Source organism: Eptatretus burgeri, chromosome 13, assembly GCF_056783735.1.
Source record: "Eptatretus burgeri isolate ZD-2024b chromosome 13, Ebu_testis_v1, whole genome shotgun sequence".
In the NCBI taxonomy this organism is placed as follows: Eukaryota; Metazoa; Chordata; class Myxini; order Myxiniformes; family Myxinidae; genus Eptatretus; species Eptatretus burgeri.
The window spans coordinates 8,359,386-8,386,722 of record NC_140973.1 but is presented as its reverse complement, the minus strand read 5'-3'; the positions used below and the strand labels follow the sequence as shown (position 1 = coordinate 8,386,722).

General features: G+C 45.9%; 1 protein-coding gene across 1 annotated transcript in view; it reads left to right on the top strand.

Annotated features, from left to right (window-relative positions):
• Nucleotides 1-27,337, top strand: part of LOC147013786 (G protein-activated inward rectifier potassium channel 1-like) — an 86,212-nt gene that overhangs the window by 45,839 nt on the left and 13,036 nt on the right. Inside the window, exon 3 of the mRNA XM_085851006.1 lies at nt 16,820-17,036. Coding sequence (XP_085707132.1) covers nt 16,820-17,036 — 217 coding nt within the window. The remainder of the gene's footprint in view (nt 1-16,819; nt 17,037-27,337) is intronic.

Here is a 27,337-nt window from a genome sequence, read left to right as displayed (position 1 = left end):
CCACCATCAGAGAAATTAAAACAGCACCAGATAGGTTTCAACTGAGTGATAATTAACGAGCAAGAAAAAAAATTCAGATTGATGTTTAAATTAATAACAATGGCCTGTTCTCAGACTCAGTGGTATAACGATTAGAGCATCTGCAATGAGTCTGAGGTCGGCAGTTCAAACCCTGGCTGAGTCGTAACGAAGATTTTTAAAATGGTACGTGCTGCTTCCTTGCTTTATGCTCAGCATTTTAAAAGGATAGAGCATCGACAAATAATTATAGGATGGTAACCATTGCACAGGCTAGATGACCATATAGCACCTCCTGCATTGAAGTTCCTTGTGAGGGAACTCTTATTATTATTATTATTAGTCCACTATCGGTCACTGAATCCAACCAACCAATTATTTTTAAGGTCAACATAGACCAAAAGGCCAACAACTAAGGTGGTATTTCTAAAATCTTCAATTTTCATCCGATTGACTTGAAGTTTGAAGAGGATTTATACTTCAGGTGACTGAATTCAACGAGCCAATTATTTTTGAGGTCAGATTTGTTTTATGGATTTTGCAAGTGTCATGCTCTGCATGACGTCTTCTTCTTGTTTGTCTATCTGTCTGTGAGCAGGATATCTCAAAAAGTTTAGGATGGATTTGAATGAGATTTGGTGGACAATGTTGGGTGTGTGACAAGGACAGAATGATTAGATCTTCGTGAAGATCTGGATACTAGAGGTCTTGGTAATTATTGATATTAGCCAGTCCCCTGCACAGCAGGAGATGGGGCTATACGGGTTTCAGAAGATAGAACGGAGACTTACCATGTTTTCTTATTTTCAGTTTCGATCCGAAGGCTCTTTTCAAGATAGCCACCAGGCCGCGAACAGCTTCCAACTTAGTTAGTTTGTAGTAATATTCCCAGGAATGGATTTTTAATATCTCCGTGAGGTTCGCCTTCATCATTGCCATTGCTCCAGTTATCACCGGCACAATTTCAGCGTTCTTCTGCTTCTAGGATCTTTTCACTTCATTCTTGCGGTCTTGGTATTTGGTCATTTTCTTGATTTGTGCATTGTTCAGGCCATAATCGCTGGAATTAACACCTCAATTAGCAATGCCTTCTTTTCCTTTTTTGTACCTCAGTACTATATCCGGTCACAATGCTTTGTTTTCTGTGTTTACACTTGATGGGATCATGAGGTCATATATGAGCATTACCTTCCTTGTTTTAAATGATTGATTTTGGTTCATGTTTCCATGAGTCGTCTGTAATTGAGATATCAAAATTGGGATTTCAAACTCGATATACCTTGTCGTGCCTCTATGTGTACAGCTGCTCTGACATGAGTTATTTTCTTTATTACATCGTGAAAACAGGTGGCTCATATTTTCTGTTTTTACCTTGCTACTCGAACAGTCCTGCCATTTTTTTAAAAAGCAATTTGTGTAGGGACTGTGGTCTTGAGCATTTATAATGATTCGTTCTCCATCCCAGTTGAGTTGACCTCTTCTTTGCCATTCCAAAGAGCCTTCTTTGTCTATGCCTAGTCTGTCCAATTGTTTTGGTACCTCCCTGCTTTTTTTATTGTTCTCCCAGTTGTCAATGTATATATCTGTTGGTATTTCGCTTTATATTTTTCTTTTGTCTTTTTTTGCAGTCATTGAGGCTGTATTCGTTGCTGTTTCGGTTTCATGTGTGACATCTTCTGCTCGAACCTGTTTTTGGAAATATTTTGCGAGGTGTATTAGGGATACTTTTTCTGGCTTGCTGTCTTCATCTTGTTTGCGTACAAATTGGATTTGGTAGTCTGTCAAACTTTTCATGTATTCAGCCAATCCGACAGTTGTTTGAGTTCCATCAGGTCGTTACCTCCTTCTCGTCTCGGCAGATACATTCTTGGGATGCACTGATTTTTGTAGAACATTTTGTGGATGCTGAGGAGTGTCCTTGTTTTGATAGCTAATTTATTGATTTCTGATGGTGGCCATTTTATTATTATGCAGCTGTATTGAAATACTGGTATTGCTAATTGTTTAATGGCCTTGATTTTGTTTCTTGGAGAGGTATGTTTTCTGGATTAACGATCAACAAAGGTATTTTTTGGCAATTGTTTTGCATATTTTTATGACATATTTGGTGGTCCCTCTTCTACTCCAAGGTATTGTATGATGCTTAGTTTTCTAGTTCGTGTATTGTTGTATCAAGGTTGACTTTTATGTTATCCATTTTAAAAATTTACTTTCGCACACTTATCTCGGCCAAATTCTATTTGAATTTCATGAGAGTACCGTTCACTAATTGAGTTGTTCTGCCAATTTTTCATCATTTGGTGCAGAGAGTTTAAATCATCCACGTACAGTCGATTCGAATGTTCTTTGGATGTTCTCATATTGTATGTTAGGGTCGTTATTGTTCTCATATTGTATCCATGTTCTTGCTCATTAATGAGGTTGCTCAGTGGGTCCAATGCCAGGCAAAGCAGGAGGGGCAAAAGGCTGTCACCCTGGAAGATCCCACGTCATATCTTCACTCCTGGTATTTTGATCTTTCCTTCCGAGTGCTGTCACATCAACGTGGTGCTCCATAGCTCCATTGCTTTATCAATCAGTTTGATTCCTTAGGGGTTGATTTTGAACAATTGCATTCATTTTATCATTCGTGAATGTGGGACACTATCAAAAGCTTTCTTGTGGTCTACCCATGCTGTGGACAATTTGGTTCTTCTCGTTTTACAGTTTTTGAGTATGCCTTGTTTAGTAGTAGGTCATCTATTGTTCCATCGCATCCTCTTTTACATCACTTCTGTTCTGCATCTCAGCCTCTCTCTCCTCTAAAACCTGGTGGTGCCTTGTCAAGTCTGTCTCTGGTGTGTGCTCCCCCTTCGTGACATCCCATACTTCAAAAGGCAACAGGGCCAACTCTGCTCGTGAGAAGGCCGAATGCCTCAATTCTGTATTTGCTTCCAAATTTGCCAACTTCCATTTCCCTGTCACACCCAACTGCTTCTAGACTCTGTGTCTTTTGCACCTGAGAAGGTGGAGAAATTTCAGTCAACCCTCGACTTTGATTCTGCAACTGGACCAGATGGCATCAGTTCACATGTCCTCAAAACCTGCTCTGCTGCTCTCGCACATCTTCTTTCTGCTCTTTTCACCCTGTAATTTGCCCAAGTCATCTTTCATCTGCTTGGAAGCCAGCCAGCATCACTGCATTGCATAAAAAGGTCTCAAAACCAATCTCTTGCCAACAGATATTAGCTTACTGCCAATCATCAGCAAGGTCAGAGTCCATCATCACAGTTGATATGAAATCCTTTCTTTCCTCCAGTGGCCTCATCCCCGGTCAGGTCAGGTATCATGGGAGCATGCGCCGGAGCAGTGTGTCGCTGCGTCCACTTTCCGCCGGAGCAGCGCATCACTGCGTCCACTTTCCGCCGGAGCAGCGCATCACTGCGTCCACTTTCCACCGGAGCAGCGCATCGCTGCGTCCACTTTCCACTGGAGCAGCGCATCGCTGCATCCACTTTCCGCTGGTACTCCAGGGGCCTCCGTCTGGCCATCCCCCAGGCAGATGCCTACCCATCCCTATCTCCTTGAGATGCCGATAAACCTGCCGCCAACCACGAGGAAAGTGGTTGGCCCGTTGGCCTCCTCCACTCACAAGGCTCCTTCGCTGAGAGAATCTGGTGAACAGGATCAGCATCAGGAAAACGAGCCACATGTCCATACAGCCGCAGTTGACGCTCACGGACTATACAGGTAACAAATCTCATCTGAGTCTCTCTGAGCAACCGCTCATTGGACAATTGGACGTTGATGATTTACCTCATCTCAGATCACCAATTTGGATTCAGACCAGGTCACTCCACCTTAGACATGCTGCTTCTACTCTCACAACAATGTATGGAGGCCCTCTATCAGACATGAGATCAGGGCCAAATCTCAAGCTGTAATTACAGTCTGGTATCCCGCCTTGCTCCAAGAACTCTCTGCTAACTGCATCCAAGGCCAACTGCACACATGGTTTACTGACTTCCTCTACTCTCATAGCCAACATGTGGCATTCAATGGATTCCTTTCATCTACTCTCTTGTCAAGGATGGAGTGCCACAATGCAGTCTTCTAGGCCCAGTCCTATTCTTCATCTTCATTAATGATCTCTGACTCTGGAAAACCCTCTTTATCTCTTTGCTGATGACTCCACACTCTACCATGACATCCCTCATACTTCAGATAGGGAGGCAGGAGTGTCTTTCCTCTCTTCAGACCTTGACAAAATCACATGCTAGTCAAGCACTTTCAACATGTTTTTCAATTGGTCAGTCTGATCATCTGCTTGTGAGAGTCAAGATCTCTCTGGTTATTCTCTTTTTTGTGAGCCACGACATTTCTTGGGAAAACCACATGTCAAAGTTGGCCTCCAAAGCTAGTCGCCGACTGGGCATCCTCTATCGTAAAAGTCCTTCCTTGGCACATCTGAACTATCCTATCCACCTACAAGGTGTTCATCCACAACTTGATGAGGTACTGCTCTCTCCTCTGGGCTGGACACCTTGCTCATCTTGATGAGGTGGAAACGAAGGACCTTAAGATCATTGGAATCTCCTATGCTAAAGCTGAGTCTGTGGGCCTATCACTTTCTCATCGCACATAGGTTAGTGGTCTCTCTGCCTTTTTGGTCTTGCACCCTCTGCTTTTTTTGCGCTTTGTTCCCCCTCACTTTTCCCCAGATTTCTGGTGGAAACACATTGTACACCATCAACCTCTTTCTGATGAAACTACCTAAATCTAGGATCACTGCTAACCTCCACTCATTCATTCTTCTTTTCCCACCTGTGGAACCAACTTCCACATCCTCTTCAATTTCATTCTTCTCTTCAGTTCTTCAAGACAGCTGTTCACCACCATCTCAGATCGTTCCCCATCCAAAACCATGATCTTTTCTACCCCTGTTAATGCCCCACCTGTTACCAAATTTCCAAATTTTCCTTCCTGAGAGTTTTCTTTATCCATCTTGTCCACCCCGTGCATCCTCCCCCTACCCCTCTTCCCTCCCTACTTCCCTTATTTGTCCATGTATCCCCCTGTTTTATCCTTTAACCCTGCTGTTGGTGTTTCCCCCCCATCTCTCTGCTCTTCCTTTTGTTCTGTTGCATCCTGATCCGTTTAGGTGTTGTCAGTCTTCCATGAGTGTTGACCTCATATAAAAAAAGGAAGACATGCCTTACCAGGGAGACAAAACGTGGCTGTGAAGCACAAATTGAATATAATGTGCAGCAGGCTATTATGACACTGTAAATTGTAGAGCCAGTGCTTCTTTCTCCAAAAACCCCATGATAATCAAGCAAAAATTGACCATACTGTGGAGCAGACAATTATGTTTTCTTTAGTACTTCCACTCATTGTGGTGGCATGATTCCATGCTTAAAACTGGCTATGATCAACAGTGCATCACCACTGCTACCACGTATGGGGACACCACTGATGCAATGCCCCTATTACCAGTTCACTGGTACTGATTTTGCCAACCTCAGAAGCTTGAACTCAGGACCCTAAGATCCTAAGCACACCACCCTAACCACAAAGCCAACACCAGGCTTTGCAGGGTATTATAACACTGTAAATTGTAGAGCAAGTGATTCTCTTTCTCCAAAAACCCTAATTTCCATTTTAGATAGTAAGTTCCTCTTTGCCAGACTGTTTTAAGGGGGTAGGCCACCCAGCTGAGTATCTCCTTGTGGATCATGATAACAGGATATAAATTATATGTATTGACTAAAAGAGGTTTTTAATGTTATGATCATAATAAGTCAGGGGTTCTTAATTACCACGGTGCCTTTTACAGAGGTGTACCTCCTGATATGTAAACAGCAATGCTGAAAATATTCACCAACATTTACCATTGCACACCATCCGTAAGCAAAAAAAAAAAACCCCAGACACTTCTCTAATCCTACCGCCATAAAAGGGAAAAACACACACTCTCTTGGGGAGTAATCGTGCCCATGCAAGATCACATGACGTACCGTAGTTTTCAGTCACGTGACCCTCCTTGAGCATTGGTTCCAGAAAGCAGTTTATTGGCAAGGGTTATACTGGGCAGTTTGCCATCTCTCTCCCAGCATTAGTTAGGACAGGAATTTGTTCAGGGTGCTGGTGATAGCTACTCTTCACGAAGGACACCTTAGAATCTTTAATCTACACCCAATAATGCCGGCAGATGGGACACCCAGTTTAATGTCCATCCGAGGGATTAGCACACACATTGATGCAATGAATCACCATGCCTGTGAAACAACAGTTAAGACAGTTTTTAGCTGGTTCGGGATTCGAACCCAGGCTAAACAGCTTCGAGGTGAGTGTGCGTACCTCTTGGCCACCCTGTCAGCCGTTTCAGTCAAAGTCAACCACGATGTGTGAACCGACATCAAATATTGTTCATATCACGTGTGACATGCAGATTACCCCGAACCTGGAGGTCATTAATGAGCCAGCTGGATTTTTTTTCGTTTTACAGCAATTCAGTTGTCACATAATAATTCTCCAGTGACTGGCTCAACTTGCAGAGGAACAATTAATGGAATCAATAAGACATTGATTGAGGTATGCCAACTGTCATGAGGAGCAAGGAGAAACTGTCATTTTAGGAATTAACCCTTCTTCGAGCAAAAGGGCAACGTGCATGATGAGGTGCTCCCTTGCTCTGAACGACGAAGAGAAACGTGTTCTTTTGCTTCAACGAAATGTTAAGGCAAGAACATCAGCTTCTCCTTACTTTCCACAGTGGTTACCTTACTTTGATCAACATCCTGTTGATTTCATCCATTGTTCGACCTGTCCAGCAGCGCAGATCGACACTCGTCTTCGCCAGCAAGACGAGTTATTCATTCAACTAAGGGGAAGCTTTGGATTTGAGCAAATCTTTAATGGTGCTACCTTTAACTATGTTTGAGCGCAAACTTCTATGTTAACGAAAAAATATTGTTTTCACACTGCCATTTGTAACGAATGTGGGAAGTCTGGGGTGAATGCTGGGTGGAGGTCCATGCAGACCCTTGACGGAGCATCAGGGCGCTCACAAGTCATGAATGTTTCCGTGGCGAAGAACCAATCCTGCACAGGTCATGACTCCATCACGAGGTGTGGAAGTTTCCGCTGAGCAACCATGGCAATCAAACCGACACAAATGATGGCAAATGCAGCTTGGCTTTAAATGCTCAACCCACAAGCCACTCATTTGCACATTCGTATCAAAGCATTTTCAAACAATTTTTGATCTCCTGCTGATATTTTATTTTCCGATCTGTTGTGTTGATTCCATTGTGCTTCTCTCTGTATGACAGCAGCACGAAATGTCACTTAGACACCCAGATCACACGCTGCCACTGCGTTTGGCAACGGTTCTGTTCTGTGAAATAAAAAGCCATTTTGGCAAACGGGTGCAGTATTTGCAGCACGCCAGTAGAAAATGATGATGATCTTCCACTTCAGACTGCTTGTTGCTATAAAAAAATAAATAACCTAAACAAAGGAGTTTGCGCTTTTCATGAGAAATGGGAGGATTATTTGCACAAGGGAAAGCTGAGTGAACACCTTGAACTGTACTGTTACAGGAGACTCATGAAAATGTACTCTTGAAATCTTTTTTGAAAAACGAGTTGATTAGTCTGAATTCAATTCCTGGATAGTTTGACATTAATATAAACTGATTGGGTGGGCTGAATCTCAAAGTACAATACCCTTTGGGTGAGGATGAAAAGACAGCAATCCTGTTTACATTTTGGTGTCTCTCTCTCTCTCTCTCTGTCTCTGTCTCTCTCTCTGTGTGTCTCTCTCCCTATGTCTGTCTCTCTCTCTCTGTCTCTCTATTCTTTCTTCTTTTTATTCTTCTCTCACTTGTGTCTGTCTGTAGATTTGGGGAGGAATTTAAAATTTGGCCAAAGAACATACTCGTTAAAAAAAATTATATGCGGTTCACTGTAAAAGCTCGATTTTTAAAAAAACAAAACATATTTGGGGAAGTTAGAAGTATGCAATACAGGTAGATAACCATTTAAATTTCTGTGAAAGTCAATTTAATATCACAGTACGTTCTATGAAATATATTCGGAAATTGAAAAAGTTTTCTTTTTGCGAAACATATTATGTCTGCCCCCGAAGGTGGACGAAGGTTATGTTTTCACCTCTGTGTTGTCTGTCTGTTTGGCTGTGAGCATGATTTCTGAAAAAAATTATGAACAGATTTGGAGAAACTTGGTGGACAGGTTGGGTGTGTGACAAGGTTGAATTGATTAGATTTTGGAGAAGATCTGGATACGAATCAGGATACGATAATTTTAAAAGTGATTCTTCACCATGGAGAGCTAGATGCAGCCAGAAACGATATATAGCACAATATCTCAAAAAAGTTGTGTACGGATTTGAATGGAACTTGGGGGATGAGTGGGTAGGTGACAAGAACAAGCTGATTAAATATTGGTTAAGGTCCAAAGGCCAATAGGTGGGATACAAAACGTAAACTGTTCAGCCTGGCGGAGGTATGCGTTCCACCGAGTGCCATTCTAGTTTTATTATGTGCTAGTAATATCCACTTACTGCAAATGAAATATGCATGAAACAGTTTGTGGATTTTTGTACAGTAAATAATAATAAATTATTGAAGTAATCACCATCAGTTGCATTAATGTGAATTATAAGAAGCCACAATAAAAGTTACAAATTGGTGAATATGTGAAATTATCAGCTTATTCCCTTGCTTGAAAGTCTATGAGTGGGTTCAGAATGACACCAAGGAAGCCACTTCCAGCGTGTGAAGATCGAAACTCTGCGGGAAGGGCACATTATGAAGAAGATAGCAAAAGGGCTGAAAATCTACAATGGCGCGAGGTACATTTTGCAGCGCCTGAAAGAAACAAGACTAGAAAAGGCCAGGAAGTCCCAGAAGAACTTCCCCAAGGCAAGACAAGTATTTGAAGTTTCTCAGCTTACAAGATACAAGAAAATCAAGTCAGCAGCTGATGTATGAAATGAGAGCAGGCCTGAACATCTTGTCCATCTTGTCCAGCACTGTGTGCAGAAGGCTGATTGAAGCAGGTCTCCATGGTAGAGTTGCAGCAAAGAAACCACTTCTGAGACCAAAGAATACGGTGAAAAGACTGCATTTTGCAAGGAAACACCAAGATTGGGTGACTGAACAATGGAATCGGGTACTCTGCTCTGATGAATCGATGTTTGAACATTTTGGATCCAAGAGACGCCAGTTCGTACACAAAAGACCTGGAGAACATTACGACAAGCAATGTTTGCAGCCTACTGTTAAACATTGGGGAGGCTTGTGACTGCCTGGGATTGTATATCAGAACTGTGGCATGTACTCCAGAATATTTTACACAATATTCCTCAAAGAGTGCTTCAGTCATATCGAGGAAGCATGTGTAAAAGAGTGATGGCACTCAAGACGGCAAAGGGCAGACACACAAAGTATTCACTGATACTATAAAATTACACTGTTCTTGTTATTTACTCAAGCAGTTTGTTTCACATGCATTTATAAAAGCTGTTAATTTACCCTAAAGTATCGTTATGGTTTTAGGGGGCAGGGGCTATCACGCGGGGGTTTCTCTGACCCACTTCCCTGACCTCGAAACCGGAAGCCATCAGCCACGGATAACTCTGTGGCCCGACAAGTTGCCTAGTAACCATGGATGCCGGTTGAAGCCACCAAACCGAGCAGGGTCCTCAATCATAACAATTGTGGTACCTTACTGGTGGTTTGGTTACTTTAACTAGGGAACAGTGCTCATGACTCTGCATATTGGTTACTTATTATGTATGGCCGAGTGAACCAGTGGGTGGGAGTCGGCTACCCGTTGGAGCGAATCAGTGGGACAGAACTTCCCATTTACTTCTTAAGCACAAACGATGCCGAACCAATGGAGCAAAGGACAACCTGGCAGGTTTGAAAGATGGTTACTGAACAATGCATCAAGCATTTATTCACACTCAAGCAAAGCAATAAGCACATATTTTAGTTATAAGATCGTTATTTCTTTAAATTATCTGATTTCACAACAGATTTCGACACTTATTTAGTCTGGGCGATATCTGATCCTCAAAAGCGAAATAAGATTTTGATGATATACTTTAATTAGTTAATGAGAGTAAATCATGGAGAATCGTATCATATAATGCATGAAATCGCTCCAAGCTCCTAATTTGAATACTATAGCACTTACAAAAGCAATGTGTACAACGATTCGTAACAATGATGAACAGGCATTTGATGATATGAGTGAGGGAAGTGAAAAACAAGAAAATTTATCGTTAACAAATCGTTGCGGCCTGTTCCAAGTCGGGGCATGGTTGAGCAGGCGAAAAAACATGGCGGCTTCAGACCCCAGCGAGGTGACCCAGGAAACGCCTTAAGACCCCAGACAGCGAGATGACCGAGGATCACCTGATGAAGGTTATAATTAAATAAGGCCGTTAATTATTTTCAAAAGGGGTTTTTAATTAACCCAAATGTCCAATTTTCACTCTTGCGCTTCCTTGGAGTTTTCTTATGAAGTATGCAAAGCTGCTAGGTTTTATGGTTTTGGAGTTATGGAGGAGACACACACTCATACATTGACATTTATGAGTATATATGGACAGAATCGCCCCCATAATGCATAATTTGATATCAATTTTTCAAAAATTTCCAGGGAACATACCCCCGGACCCCCCCACCCCCCCCCAGCCAGAGAAGTGGAGGAAAGGAGAGACAGAAGTGTCTATAGCAAACTTAATGGTGCACTTCATAACTTGTCAAATGCCTGCAAGACTCATACTAACGTTGGAACAGTTTAGAATAAACTGATATTCATGATCACCGAACTTGATCTCCACAAACTTAGAGACATTTGATTCCAAAAACATCAAATATCCCACGTACAGTGGGCCAGCATGTACACGCAGCATGCCACTCACCTGTAACAATTCCTTTTGGAGCATATCTCAGCGCATTTAGGGATTTGCATCTTGCTTCGCTTGAGGAGATGTGCAACTGTCTTTTTTTGCACATGACCGATTTGACTACGCAGTGCATATCCCAGAATATATTGCACATCTGTATAGCTTGCAGCAAACATGTCCAGTCATTTGGCAGGTGTTCGAAAGTGGAGGATTTACAGTCTAAACAAATGCCACAGCATTCACAGCTATCGGTGCTGATCAGGCTCAGGAGCATATTAATAAGACTCATGAAGGTGATGGAGGCGTTTGCTGTACAACCACTAATCGCTAATCCAGAGGCTAATCTACCCCGAATGAGATATTGTCTCAGCACTCCAGCGTTAACACAATTGTCTTCTGAGACAGAACATATCCTTGGCTTCGAACACTCTTCTAGAAATCAGCACCACGATCTATCTGGTGGAAAACGTGCATGGCAGGAACAACAAGTACAAAAGGTGGAAGACGTCCTGTCCAAATCCAATCTATTCAATGTTGGAGAGGTGAACGATGGCACAGAGATGATGTTAGTGCATGTCACAAAAAAATTAATCATACCAAAAGATGCGGAAGGGAATATACTCAACACTGCAAAGCAAAGTGAATCTGCTTAAAAGGTCAGGTCAGGTATGGGAGCATGCGCCGGAGAAACACGTCGCTGGGTCCACTTTCCGCCGGTACTCCAGGGGCCTCCGTCTGGCCATCTCCCAGGCAGATGCCTGGCCCATCCTCATCTCCTTGAGATGCCGATCAACCTGCTGCAACCACGAGGCACGTGGTCGGCCCATTGGCCTCCTCCACTCACGAGACTCCCTCACTGAGAGAATCTGGTGAGCAGGCTCAGCATCAGGAAAACGAGCCACGTGGCCATACAGCCACAACTGACACTCACTGACTATGTAGGTAACAAATCTCATTTGAGTCTCTCTCAGCAACCGCTCGTTGGACACAAAGTCCGACCAGCGATAGCCAAGGATTCTCCGAAGAGACCTGGTAACAAAGGAATTAAGTCGCCGTCTCAGATCCTTGGTCAGCGTCCAAGTTTCACATCCATAGAGCAAGACTGGAAGCACCAAGGACCTGAAGACTCGGACTTTCGTCCTCCCGCACAGGTACCGGCAGTGCCACACCCCATGATCCAGTGAATCCATGACTCCCCAGGCCTGACCCAGACATTTGTTGACCTCTGACTTACAGCCAGCAGAGACATGAATATCACTGCTAAGGTAAGTGAATCTCTCCATAACCTCAACATCCTCACCACAAACAAGCACAGATAGGACAGCAGCATCCAAGATGTCACCGAAAGCCTGGATCTTAGTTTTGACCCAGGAAACCCATAATCCCAGCGGCTCTGACTCCTCATTCAGCACCTCGAGGGCACTCAAAAGGATATCTACAGTTGCCGCAAAGATGACTGCATCATCTGCGAAATCAAGTTCAGAGATCTTGACATTCCCAAATGATGCGCCACAGCTTGATCTCTCCGACGTCCTCCCCAGAATCCAGTCCATACAAGTACTGAAAAGTGTGGGGGCCAGAATCCACCCCTGAAGAACTCCAGTAACAACTGGAAATAAGTCAGAGATGGTACCACCACACTTCACAGCACTCTCAGTACCAGAGTAGAGTTCAGACATCAGATCGATCAGTTTTGGTGGCACCCCACGAAGACCAAAAATCCTCCAGAGGGCATCCCGATTTACCGAATTGAACGCTTTACAGAGATCAACATAGGCTGCAAGCAGCCCCTGCCGAAACTCTCGTCTGCGTTAGGTGAGGACCCGAAGAGCAAGGATACGGTCAATCGTTGACCTCTTTGGTGTAAAGCCTGACTGCTCTGGATGCTGGTGCTCAAGCAGATGGTGGCGAACCCTATCAAGAATTATCCAAGCAAAGACTTTGCTCGGCACTGAGAGCAGCGTCACCCCTCGGTAGTTGTTGCAGTCTTGGCGATCACCCTTCCCTTTCCAGAGAGGGACAACAAGGCCCCTCTTCCAGTCAGTTGGGATGATGCCCGTGTTCCAGGCAGAGCACAGAACTGCATGCAATGACACGAGTGCAGCATTTCCCCAGCCTTGAGAAGTTCAGCATGGATGCCACAGATCTCCGAAGCTTTTCCGGCAACATCAAGGACGATGGTCTTGAAGGCACTCCACAACTCTTCAGGATCTCCCAGAGCACCCAGACCCCCCCAAATCTCCACTCAGCTTGTTCGCAAACTCCTCAGCTACCCTCTCATGCTTGAGCTTGCCAACATCCTGCCTTGGCTGGGATGGTACCATTCTCCTGGATTTAAGGTGCAACTTAAGAGTTGCTACAACAAGCCGGTAGTTAGTATTGAGGAACTGAGCACTCCACTGGACCCTGCAGTTCTGGATCATCCTCCAGTGACCATCAACGAGCACATGGTCAATCTCCTTTGCCACACCACCAGTGTTGGAAGACCAAGTCCAGCAATGAGCTTGTTGGCGCTGAAACCATGAACCGGCCACCCTAAGTCCATGACTTCTTGCAAAGTCAAGGAACTTAGTGCTATTCAGGTTCACATTTCCAGACTCATGGGGACCAACGCACGTTGCATAACCACCCCTATCAGTTCAGGTCGATGCATTGAAATCCCCTAAGACTAGATGGGTATCTCACCTGGGGCACTGATCAACCACAGACTCGAGCGTGGCATAGAATGTGTCCTTCACGGTGAGATCACTCGCCTCAGTCGGAGCATATACAGAGACCATGGAAATGACACCCAAGGAGTGACGAATCCTTAGTCTCATAATACTTTCATTCCCCGGTGTTACCACAATTATCATTGGAGTCAGCTTATTGGACACAGCTACAGCAACTCCTTGAGTATGGTAACCATCAGAGCGACCAGACCAATCGTAGGTGTCACCACCCACCATTATCTCGCCGCAATCCGGTCTCCGAACCTCAGAGAGAGCTGCAATCCCGATGTCCAAACGCTTGAGCTCAGATGATAACAGAGACAGGTGATCATCCTCTCTTAGGGATAGGACATTCCAGGCACCCACCCGAAGGGACCGCCTCAGGTTAATCCAAGGAGACCGCCGTCTGGTGGACGACATTTCAGCACCACTCCGACACACTCTCCCGCAATCTCATTCAGGATCTAGAAGCGCTTAAACGGATTTTGTGGAACAGAGACTCTGTGATGAGTAAAGCCTGTGGGATAAAATCACTAAGTTGAAAGTTCTTGGATGGAATGAAAGCAACAAAGTCATGAAAAGCAAAGTAGGAAGCAGAGCAAGTTGTGATCAAGGCATCAAACTCATTTTTGGTGTGTTTGCTTATAATAACTCATCATCCTGAGATCGGAGAATATAAATTATCTTCCATTAACCATCTGTTGATGTCAATGGATGGATGATTCCATCCGTGTATTGACAAAGCACAACTTTTTCATCTGCTGGAAGAACAGGTAGAAACATAAGAGGAAACAGATAGTGCTGTTTCCACTGATCAACCGATAGTGGTCACTGGTGATATATCAATTCTCCTTTGTCACGAAAGTGGCTGAAACCGACCATGAGTCACATGGTGTCTCGAGTGGTGGCCCACCTCCCATGGACCGGTCTACTGCATGCAGTGACAGGGATGGGTCCCTCCTATAAGACATGTGCTACCACAATGTCTCAGAAAGGGGTGCCCCATTGACATGGGTCCGACCTCCCCTCCCCCAGAATTTCTCCACGACTGTGTGCGGTATGGCCCTCTCAGGGGAGTCTGTTGGGGTCGGTGATGGCCATTCCACCAGAAACCTCAGACTCCTGACCTGGATTGGCCTAGCCGTACGTGGTTAACCACTGGGTCGTTGCATGCTAAACGCCGCCGGCCCAGCAATCTCAGTGAGCACCATGCCCTGCACTTTTCCAGGCAGATGGTCTTGCCTGCCATCCCAGTTGGGCAGATGCGATGGATTGGATCTGTTACGCTGGGTCGGCGTCTGTCGTAGGGGGACCACAAGTGAACCAATATTGGGATGGTTCACGGTCCCAGACTGCTACAGACGTCCACTCCGGTAGTCTGGAGCTTCAGTCGATCACCTCTGTGCTGTGGTGGTCAACACTTGAAACGTATTGGAGTGTGGAGGGGGGGGGGGAAGACAACGGGCCAGGGCCCTTAAACCCTGGTAAGGGAGACGTTAAACCGTACAGTCTGATGACGATGATACTCTGTAAATCTCTGGAAATCAATAACTTGGAAAATCAATCTCTGGAAATCAACAACTCTTGAAATCAATAACAACATTGTATATGACTATTGTTTGTGTTTTTTGTTTCGTGAAAAATTAGAATGTTCAATTTGTTTTGTTTTTTTTGTAAATAAAACTCAATCTCATTAGTTTGCCAAATTATATGTCGTTGACAAAAACTTTCACATAACCTTTCACTGGTCAAAAAAAGTTGACAAAACCTTTCACATAAAGCTAGTTTTGAATCCCCGACCCCTTATTTATGATTCGAGAACGACCATGGGCACATCATTTCATTTTAAATGTGATATAACAAGAACATAACTTTTAAATGCAGCAGTATTGGCTAACAGCCCACAATGCTATGTCACAATTTTGGAGTTATAGCATTATTAAATTTACATCAAATTGTAAAAATTAATGCTGACTTGGGGCTTTGTTACAACGGCTAAAATACCTCAAGATGACTGCAGAAAAAAAACAAATGCCAAACTAACTTTCAGTGAAGTTAAGACATTAAATTAGCCAAAAAAAATACATTGGCAAAAATCGATATGAAATTTCCACGAACTCCAAAATTGTGACATAGCAGTGTAGACTATAAATTGGCGATCACGTGACGGACCTCAATCTCCTGTTGATCAACCTTCAGTCGCTTGAATTGATCACAGGACACAGGCATCTATCAAAGCTTCATCGGGTCAATTCTACGGTCCATGTGCTGTGTAACGGAACTTACTCGGCACCGTGGACTTAGCTGGCGGTTGCGGTCATTTTGAAACGTCCCGCAGGACTCAAACAACCGGAATGGATCTAAGGCTGTAAAAAATACATATTCTCTGTCATTGAGGAAGACCAAGAAGAAGAAGGCCTATTGGCCCAAAGCTTGTCTCCATAAAGATCGTCCAGAAGCTACGTCCGCGACTCATTTCATTTCTTCCCGTCAGATAATATCTGCTGACTTAATGTACCTTTTGAAGGAATGCATACTCACTGATGCAACTGTGCCTCCACAGCATCAGGATGACAGTTTATAATAAAATCGAGCCAAGTTGGCTTATTATACATTTGTAATACGCTGCCAGTAAGGTTGATATCGGTGATCAGACATTATCTTTCAAAAAGAGTGGGCCATCGTGTGCTGGGACCATAATGAAATTAATTGTTGTATAATTAACACCACCTGCAATAGGTGAAGGTGCTGGGATGTCAATATGGCACCAGAAGTGACAGCTCCAATGGACTTTTCTTCAGTCTAAGTTAACTTGTGATGCAAGATAATTAAATTGTCCTCTTCAATTTTTTTTTTTTCCCATCGGAGTTCTCTAAATGTTTGTTTTAGGATTAATGGTTTCAGTGTAAAAAACGTGTTTTGCACTGTAAGTACTTTGGTTAATGTTACATCGCCAATTGTGTGGATGGGATTTATTTATTCATTATTTACATGGTATAAAATTTGGGTTTTACATGTTTTTTTTAATTTTTTTTAAACTGGCACATGGCCGAGAAATGCACGAGAACCTTTAATTTCAAAATGAAAAAGGTGTTTGTTTTGGAATGCCAACTTGTATTGTCATTTTACCATGAGGTGGTCACACGAGTGGCCATTTTGGTGCCCAGTCACGGCAGACGCTCGAGGGAGAGTTCCTACCGCTAGATCAGCTTGAACTGGACGTTGGCTTCAGCACGGGTGCCGACCAGCTCTTCCTCGTGTCTCCACTTACCATCTGCCACATCATTGACGTGCACAGCCCGCTCTACGAACTGTCGGCGTGCTCTTTACGCACAGAGCAGTTTGAAATCGTCGTCATTCTGGAGGGAATCGTTGAAACCACCGGTGAGTTTGCTGCCACAATTCTGTCTTATTTGTCCCTCATAATTTAATGCCATGTTGTTGTTGCTATGATATTAAAATTTGTTCGCCACAACTGCAAGTCTGCTTCATATAAATGATTGATGTGGCTTCATACAGTGTCTTCAGAAAGCATTCGCACCCCTTGACTTTTTCACGTTTTGTTGTGTTACAATTTAATTGCCTGAATTTAAAGTGGGAAAAAATTGATTTTTTTTTTTTTGTCACCGATCAACACAAAATACCCCAGAATGACAAAGTGAAAAGGTGTTTTTAGAAACTTTTACAAATTAATTAAAAACAAGAAATGCACTCCGTAGACCGCCTACATCTGCCAGGCTAATTAGTTTATGTTTTGTATTCCACCGATAGGCCGGATCTGGATTCAGACCTGAATTAAAATTTAATGAGCTTGTTCTTGTCACCTAACCAACTCATCCACCAAGTTTTATCCGAATCCGTCCCGAACTTTTTGAAATACCGTGCAAAATATCATTTTGGCCTGATCACTCAATGGCGAAGAATCACTTTAAAATTCTCGGATCCCAATTCGGATCTTCACCAAAATCTATTCATGTCGTCCTTGTAACATTCCCAAGCTCTTCACCAAATTTCATCCGAAACCGTCCACAAAGTTTTGAGATATTTTGCTCACTAACAGACAAACAAACAAACAAGCAGTCATAGACTGGTACTTACGAAATCGTCAACTTGACCTCTGACCTTGTCTAATAAAAGCTGTCTCTAGAGAAGGTAGCGACGCAAACCAGAAGTTTCTACGATGATTCTGTACCAAACCATCAAAAATCTTAACGTCGACCGAAGCAAAAATCTCCATTTCTCCACGCAATTATTTAATATTATTTTATCAAAGTCACAAAACCATAATATTCGGCCATCCACCAACAATCTTTACATAATCCGACGGCTTAGCGAGTCAGGCATGCGACGATAACCTTTATTGGGATAAAAAATGACTTTTAAACACCATCTTTATCGAAAACACCGTCAGCGCGCACACGCAAAACCTTTACGTGAATCAACGACGCGTCTACTCGAGCGCGCTGCACCATGTGACGAGCCGTGACGCGGCGAGTGAAATATTTTTTATACAATCTTAAAACGTCTCCAAAACATCCGATTTTTACCAGAATTTCGACAACCGAGTGTTAAGCGTCCTAAGCGATCGCAAAAACCGAAGACAAAATTAAAATCGAAGTTAAAACGAACTCGTCACGTCGACCGAAGCAAAAATACTCCATTTCTCCACATGAATTTACAGAATTATGTTTGACCTCACTGTGACCTTGACCTTTGACCGATTTTGACCAAAATCTAATCAGCGCGAGCCATCACCCTCCTGAATCACGTGGTGTAATTTGACATTGGTAGCTTCTTCCGTTCTCGAGTTATCGTGCCTACTAACAAGCACACAAACACACACAAACAGAGGACGGAAGTCATCGATATTCTTACGAAATCTTTAGATTTTTTTTACGAGATCTTATTACAGATTTCGTAAGTAATAAGAAAGATGTTGTGCATAGCACGACACTTCCAAATTCCATAAAACAAATTTGACCTTAAAAATAATTGGTGGTTGAATTAAATGACCAAATATGGATATCTTCTTCAAATTTCAAATCGATCGGAGAAAAATGACAATTTTAGAATTTTAGCCTACGTAGACTTTTTGGCCTATGTTGACCTCAAAAATACTTGTTCATTGAATTCAGTGAGCTGATATGCAAATCCTCTTCAAATGTCAAGTTAATGGGATGAAAATTGAGGATTTTAGAAATGTCACCCTGTTGACCTTTGGCCTATGTTGACCTTTTGATCCATGTTGAACTCAAAATAGTTGGTGGTTGAATTCAATGAACTAATACGCAACTCCTCTTCAAAATTTAAAGTCAATCAGATGAAAAATTGACAATTTTAGAAATTCGGCCTATGTTGACCTTTTGGTCGAGATTTACCTCAGAATTAATCGGGGGTTTAATTAAATGACCTGAAATGAAAATGTTCAAATTTCTAGTCAATCGGATGAAAATTAAGGGATTTTAGAAAATTGACAAAGTTGTTGACCTTTAGCCTATGTTGACCTTTTGACCTCAAAAAGAATAGGCTTCTTGCTTATGACGAACTCCACCATGTGGTGAAGTTTCGTGAAGATTGGTTTTTAAATTGTGATCTGTATGCGATTGACAAACAGATGGACAAACAGAATAATGCTCAAGACCAAGCAATATACTTGAGAAATCTTCGATTTTCGCAAGTAATACACAGACAGACAGAAAGGCAGACAGACAGGGGTGAAAACATAACCTCCATCCATTTTCGGTGGCTGAGTTAATAAAACGCTGAAATGTCTTGATTCAATAAGTATTTAACCCCTTTGAGATGCCTGGTGTTGGCTTAATGGTCGTCTTGAGTGCATTCATTGGGGATAGTAAGGGCCTTGAGCAATTTGTGATGAGAAACACAAAGGCCCTCTTCACTCACCTCCAGCCTCTGGATGAGCTCCTTCTCAAAGATCCGGAGAGTTGGCCGGTGGAGGATGCCTTCAAGAAAGCTCTGCGGGTCGTGGAGACCCTAGTCGTGGTCAATGACCGAGCAGAGAGAGAGGAGTAGCTCCCATTAAATAATTTGTGGAGAGGAGGAGCTGCAATTCCTCCATCAAGTGGTCGCTCATCACAGGCGGCAGTTCCTTGACTGCAAGAAGATGATACTTGCACCTTGGACCAGGTGACAATGAGTGGAGTAGGCTTCCATGACATCTCCACCACCGAGCAGGTAATACCTCTTGTTGAAGGAAGGGGATATGGGTGCCAAAGCAAACTTCAACAGAGGGCGACCTCAAAATATTATTGGATTTCAAAAATATTTTGCACACATTGTTTTTACTAGGAACCGCACAAATTGCAGCGGTGAGAGTAACAAATTTCCAACTTTCATTTTTCTCTCTATATACGAAGGGCCACCCAAATATATATATATATATATATATATATATATATATATATATATATATATGTATGTATATATTGAAACATGTGGAGTGTGATGAGCACTCCCCCGATCCCCATTGGACATCGTCCTACACCAAAGCGTCACCTCCAACCCAGTGGCCTCGGCCCGGTGACTCTGTCAAACAGACAAAGATTACATGGTCAACATCAGTTAGACATCAAACAGAGCCACCTATCCGGATTTGAGCCTTATTTACCCTCATCATGACGGCATACCGACAAATATCTAACCAATGATGACCACATTTGTTGTTTAAATATCAGACACACCTCCTGATTATTCTGGTGAGCATATAATTATGTATGACATTTTTTTATTATTCAATTGAATTTAGAATGGGATAAAAATAAATTCAATTCAAATCAAATGGAAGACCAAATAGTCCTGTCCTGCATTGGAGTAATCAGAAGGAACCCAAACAAGCAAAAACAAAGACTGAGTCATCGGGTGGAACCTGGATAGGATTCGCGTTTCAGCTGCTACTCCTCTAACCCCGGACCCCTCCAGGCACAGCCAAGTGAACCTTATTAAATAATAAAAATAAAAAACAACCAAGATTCAAAAAATTGACCAATTCTGGCTGGCAGGCAATGCGTCCAATCAAGTTTAATTTAAAACACACACATATATATATATATATATATATATATATATATATATATATATATATATATATATATATATATATATATATATATATATATATATATATTGTTGTGGTTACCAAATTCGCAAACCACCATTCAGGTCCCTTAGGTGAGGTATCTCGGTAAGTACATGTGTAGTTAGGTCCAAACCCGTTGTCTAGTGGGAATACATGTCATTTATGCGAGCTGCGACTCTTCAGGATAGCCGTTTTTCTTTCACTATCTTTATTTTGGACCAACCGCCATGATTACCACCACAACCACAACATCAACCACCAACCACAACGCCGCTTCACCACAACCGCCACGACCTTCACGTCACACCTCGCAACCGTAGCATCGCCACCGTTCTTGCCCCGCTGTGGGTACCGGTGTTGGATTCGTGCAGAGCGCGCGTCGAACAGCGTGTACAAAATCACAGATTTTGTGCTTCAAAAACGGATCAAAAACGACACACGCCCACTTTTTGCCGTCCAATCGGTGAGCGAGGGGCGATTTGGCCCTGCCTCCAGAACGATCGATATATGCAAATTTGTGGATCAAAAAGCCTTCACGCCCACTTTTTCTCGGGCCAATGGGGAGCGAGGTGAAAGGTCAAAGGGAGGGGGTCAAAGGCGAAGCTACGGGGGGATAAAAGGACCGTGTTCGTCAGTCAGAGCAGTGTGGAAGTCTGGAGCCCGAAGCCTGCAGTAGCTGCAGTAGCTGGAGAAGCTGAAGAGAGTCGAACGAGGAGAGCCCAAAGAAGAGTCCAGGGTGGAGAGTCCAGAGGCGGAGAGGCGGCAGCGGCGAAGGCAGACGAGGGGGTGCTCGCGACGGTGCCGGGAGCTGCACGCCCGAGGAAGGCCGGCAGCGCGACCTGGCCGAGGTGGAGACGCACACCAGGGATAATAAAGATCCTCTATACCCCGAGCATCAGCAACCCCCTCCTGTTTCCCCCCGCGCTGAGATAGTGCGACCAAGGGGGCCCCCTTTCCCACCCCCTGCCAGGCACTGTCCGCGAGGCCCGCGGAGTGAGGCGCCATCGCCGCTCCGCGTCTCATCACCAGACGGGTAGGCGCGACCCGGTCTCGGCCTGAGGCCCGCCTCATTCTTGAGGGTATTCTTTCCTTGGTTTTGGGTATGTGTTGTCGGCGCCGTCTGTGAAGTAGAATTGTATAAGTGTTGCCGTGTGCTCGGTAGTCGGTATTAGCTCTGCACTGTGTTTTCACTTTTATATTTGCTTTTTTTGTGTAAATGGAATTGTGTTTTCTTTTTTTTTGTGTGCTTTTGGTGGAATTGTATTTGTGTGCTTCCCGTGTGCCGCGAATAAATGTGCTTTATTGTTGAACTGTTCTCCCGCTTCGCTTCGTCTTTTTCTCTCATTGAATCCTCATCTTGCTTCACGTAAAGGGTTGGTAGTGGGCTGAATACGCCCGATAATTAATCGAACCGTCGAGGTCGACGATAACACCGCTCGGTTATTCTGATAGTACGGAACGGGTCGCTTAAGTGGCCCGTGTCCGAAGTCGACCTGCGGCGAGGTGCGATCGCCCGGTCTACCCTCCGCGTGGGTACTTAGGTAGGTCGAATTTGGCGAGCAACCCTATCCCACGCGGGGGCTGATTGGCTCGATCGCGGTGAGACCGAAAGGTCCACCCGTGACTGGTCCCCGGCGTTAGTCCGAGAGGGTCACGACTGGATTGTCCGTCCGGTGGGCGACGAGCCGCGATTCGAGTTACGTGGCCGTCCGCACGCCGGCGGGCGCGAATCCGCAACACTGGTGTCAGGAGTGGGATACAAATTCATCGCCTCCTCGCAGCACTGGTATCGGAGAACAGGAAAACAGGCTCTCCTGTCTCCGGCTAAATTCACGGGAATCGGTCCAGGGGTGAGAGAAGCGACCCCCGATTCCCTCCAAATTACGACCGAGCAAATTAACCCTTCACGAGAAGCAAGATGGCGTCTCAAGCCGAGCGGGAGCCGGGGGTATTAGAAATGGATGTAGAATGTGTAGAATCCATGGTCCAGGATGGAATCCCGAGCAGGAAATGTTGATTGTGCAGGAACATGAACTCCCCCAACTGAACCCAGAGTTCGAAATGGGCGCAGTGGCTGGGGTGGCGGACAAACGGCCCCCACGTGCGAATTCGCCCACGGATCGGACGATGGAAATGTTTGAGGCATTGATGAGGAAAATGGATGCGAATAGACAGCAAATGAACGGAATGGAAACAAACATGAAGGAGGAAATGAAAAAGCTGCGGGGTGAGACGCAGAACATGGGCCGAAGCCTGCAGGCGGGCATGAAGGCCGTGACAAAGGAAATAATAATAGTGGAGACAAGGGAGGTAAAGGGTGAAGAGTTGGCAGTGACGGTAGCCGGGAAGGGAACCATAGAGGAGAGACTACACGAGGAAGACGGGGTAAGTGACGCACACACACACACAGAGGTAGTGGAGGATAATGGGGGTGAGCTGGCGGACTGGGTAGAGACCCAGTGCGAGCACCTGGATGACCTCCTCCAGGAACGAGGGGAGGGAGTATGCCCCCTTAAGGTGAGTCACGACCAGGTGAGTTCGGTCGTGCTTTGCGAGGTTGAGGGGGCGAGTGCTGCGAACGGGTGCACGGAGAGCTTGGGGGGTATAGAGGCCCCGGAGACCCTTGTGGGGACACGAATCCCCAGTGTGGTTGTCCCTGTGTGTGTGGTGCAAGGTGTGAGTGCGTCCCCGTGTGTGGAAGCGACCCCGTGTGTGATTGGTGTGGTGGCGATGGTGCCGGAGTACGTGCTTCCCAGCACGCCGTGTGTGGATGAGGCACGGTGTGTGAATGAGGCACCGCGGGTGAGTGCCCCCGCGTGTGTGAGTGCCCCCGCGTGTGTGAGTGTCGCCGTGTGTATGAGTGAGGCACCGCGGGCGAGTGCCCCCGCGTGTGAAAGTAGTATGGTTTGTGTGAGTAGTGAGGCATGCGTGAGTGAACGGCCGTATGCAAGGGAGACCGTGTGTGTGAGAGAGCGGTATGTGAGGGAGATGTCGGTTGGCATGCGGGAGCACGCAGCCGCGTCTCCCGGTGTGAATGTGATGGAGTGGACTGTGTGCGTCGTAACACGCAGGTGTGCGTGGGTCGAATGGCGACGACATGGGAGGAAAGAAAGCCGAGTAGCGGCTGTAGCTATTTCGAGGACCGTGCCGGGTTCACCCAGCAGTGAGCACGCGGTTCGTGCTGTGCAACGCACGAGACCACCACGTGCTCGCTTGCGAGAGTGAAGTCCCGGTCCGGAAACGCACGCGGTGGATTTGCCGATCCCGCGGACGGACAAAGTTTAGGCAGGACTACCGATTTGGACCGGACGGGTTCTCCACGCGATCGTGTGTGTTAAGCTCCAACGGGCAAAGCACATGTGTTCGCGTGGGGAACCCCTTGAGACGTGGGGCTTGTTTTTTTTATGCGCACGGTGACGTCATGGCTGCACGTGGGGTTGGAATCCGGCAGGAGGGGTATCTCTGCCGGATGGTCCCGTCCAAGGAGGGACGAGGAACACGTGCAACTGCATGACGTCACGGGCAGGTGTAAAGTGCGCGAGCTCTGAGTTGCCGCGCAGGTGCTGCGCATGGAAAAAAAAAAAAAAAAAAAACAAGCCTCACTTTCGGGTGAACAGGATTCCTGGGCAAGGGGTGGAAGACCCCCTTGACCCGGGGCACAGGATGGAAACTAGTTAGGGGGAAGGGTTAGCTTAGTTAGACCGACTCCATGGGGCAGGGGTAAGTCCTCATGGAGTCCGTGGAATGGATTAGTTAGAGGGATTGTAGCCAGATTTAGGTTGGGAAATAAAATGAATTTTTGGGACATTTGGAGACAGTGACAGACAGTGAATGTGTAGAGGGGACGTAGTTTAGCTACGTAGTGTTAAAAGGAACGTGCTTTAGTTTAAGGGACGACGTGGGAGCACGAGTTAGTTAGGGGAGGTAGTTAGAAGGATGGCAGAGTTCAGTGGTGTGTGTGTGTTGAAGAGTTGGTGAGTTGTGAGGCATGTGCTTGGTGAGTGAGTGAGGCCAGCGGGTCTGTGTGTATGGAGTGAATGGGGAATGCATGGTGCGATGAGTGATTGGGGGGAGGAGTGACTCCCGCCCAAGGGACCCCGGGGTCAGTGTAGATTGAGTTAGCTGGGTTAGTCAAATTGAAAAATGGAGGTCGTTTTGCTGTTGGTGGGAATGTAGGCTCGAAACCCATTTGGAGGGGTGCAGGAGCCCTGTTGACGGGCTTGGGAGCGTGGCTGCGAAAGGTGAGTATCGCTGAGTGGGTACCCCGGGCACCAGGCTAGTCGGCCGTGGTAGGCCAAGGGCCCATGGGGGGCCGGGATAGAGTAGTGGGCACGGGTGCGCCTGCTTGGTGCGGGGGCCCGGGGCGCCATTAGCCGCGTGGGCAGTGTTGTGGGCACGGGTGACCCTCGGAAAGGGGCCCGGGAGGCCGGCCTGCCACGTGTGCGTTTCAGGGGAGGTGCCATGGGGGGCACTCCCCGGTGTTAGGGAGCTGGTAGGCTCGGAGGCAGTGTAGTGCCCGGGGGTGCCATAGCGGGAGAATCGGCAGAGGGTCGTGCCTGCCAAAGGGAGCCACGTGTCCCAGCCAGGAGACCGTGTGAGGGCACGGAGCGAAAATTGGGGGGCGAGGCCCGAAATTGTGAGGACACCAACACAGGCGACGGGAATCTGGGTTGTTAGAACCAATAGTTTAAGCGAGAGGCGCTTGTTGAAAGCCCCGGGGTAGTTTAACAGTTAAATGGTTAGGGTAGATTAGGAGATGTACCCCTCCGCACCATCCATCCCCTCGCTGTCGTTGTGGGCCGCTGGACCCACTTTGGTTAAAGATCGCCGAACTCTGGGAGGCCATTCTGAGGCTTCGTTGGGCCTCGACACAGGACGTTAGCTCTCCCTTATTCCCCCTCCGGGAAGGGAACGTAGGGGTTGGGAGTAGGCTAGGTGACAGAATAGGTTAGCCGAACAAGGACGATAAAGGGGGTTAGGGGACGATTTATAGTGGGGAAGTAAAAATAAAAACAATAAAAAAATAAGTTGGGGCTAAATTGGGGTTTGACAAATTAAGGGAGTGGGTATGTACAGTGACAGGCAAAGGCGATAGGTTGGGAGGGAGACAGGTAGGTAGGTCCGAGCCCGCCCTCCAAGTGGCCAGCACCACCGCACTCCCCCCACCAACCTCCACTGAACGGCAAGAGCTGGCCAACTTCATCGGCTGGCCGTGTTTTGCTTCAAGGCGGAGGCCGGCCAACTTCATCGGCAGCTGTTGTTTTGCTGCAAGGCCTGTGCCATCGGCTGGCCGTGTTTGCTTCAAGGCCTGTGCCGGCCACTTCATCTGCCCGCTATGTTTGCCTGCAGCGGCCTTCTTCTGCGGGCTGTGTTTGCCTGCTGCCTTTGCCATGCCATGCCCACTGCCCCTGTTAACCAGCCCCGTTCAATTTTTTGCTTTGCCCCCCCCCCCTGTTCATTTCCATGTGCGCCAGGATCAAGGCAACAGTTTGCAAGCTGCGAGAACTGCCCTGTTGGCAGCTACAACACGGGCCTGCAGTGGCGGCCCGTGCACCGTGTTTGTGTCCATGCATCCATTCGTTGTGCTCATTGCGTGTGCCACTTGAGCTGGCACGGAGACTGCGTTTGTGCAGCCCATGCACCGTTGTGGTTCACTGCATTCAGTTCAAACCGTTCATGCATCCATTCGTTGTGCTCATTGCGTGTGCCACTTGAGCTGGCACGGAGACTGCGTTTGTGCAGCCCAAGCACCGTTGTGGTTCACTGAGTTCAGTTCAAAAGGGAAGGCCTTGGACTGCGTGTGAGCAGCCAGCCACGTTCCCTGTCACCTGCATTGTTTGAGCCAGAGACTGCATGTGGGCAGCCTGGCTCCCTGTTAACTGCTTTTCTTTTTGCAGAGTTCAATGATCCTGGGCCATGGTTTAGTGTAAAATTTGTAAGTTAAGGTAAGATGTACTGTAAATATGAGTGCGCCCCCCGGCATGTCTGTCTAGCGCCGGCAATTTTATTTAAGTCGTCCGTGTGAGTGAGTTTGTTTAGATAGTTACGCAGCCCTCAGGTTATTTATTTTGGGGACACGAATACCATGAATGTCGCACTCAGGGATCCGTAGGTAAAATGTACTAGGGGAAAACTACACATGATGGCACACGAAAATTTGACGACTCGGGACGAGTCTGTAAAAAGGGAAGGGGGTAGTGTTGTGGTTACCAAATTCGCAAACCACCATTCAGGTCCCTTAGGTGAGGTATCTCGGTAAGTACATGTGTAGTTAGGTCCAAACCCGTTGTCTAGTGGGAATACATGTCATTTATGCGAGCTGCGACTCTTCAGGATAGCCGTTTTTCTTTCACTATCTTTATTTTGGACCAACCGCCATGATTACCACCACAACCACAACATCAACCACCAACCACAACGCCGCTTCACCACAACCGCCACGACCTTCACGTCACACCTCGCAACCGTAGCATCGCCACCGTTCTTGCCCCGCTGTGGGTACCGGTGTTGGATTCGTGCAGAGCGCGCGTCGAACAGCGTGTACAAAATCACGGATTTTGTGCTTCAAAAACGGATCAAAAACGACACA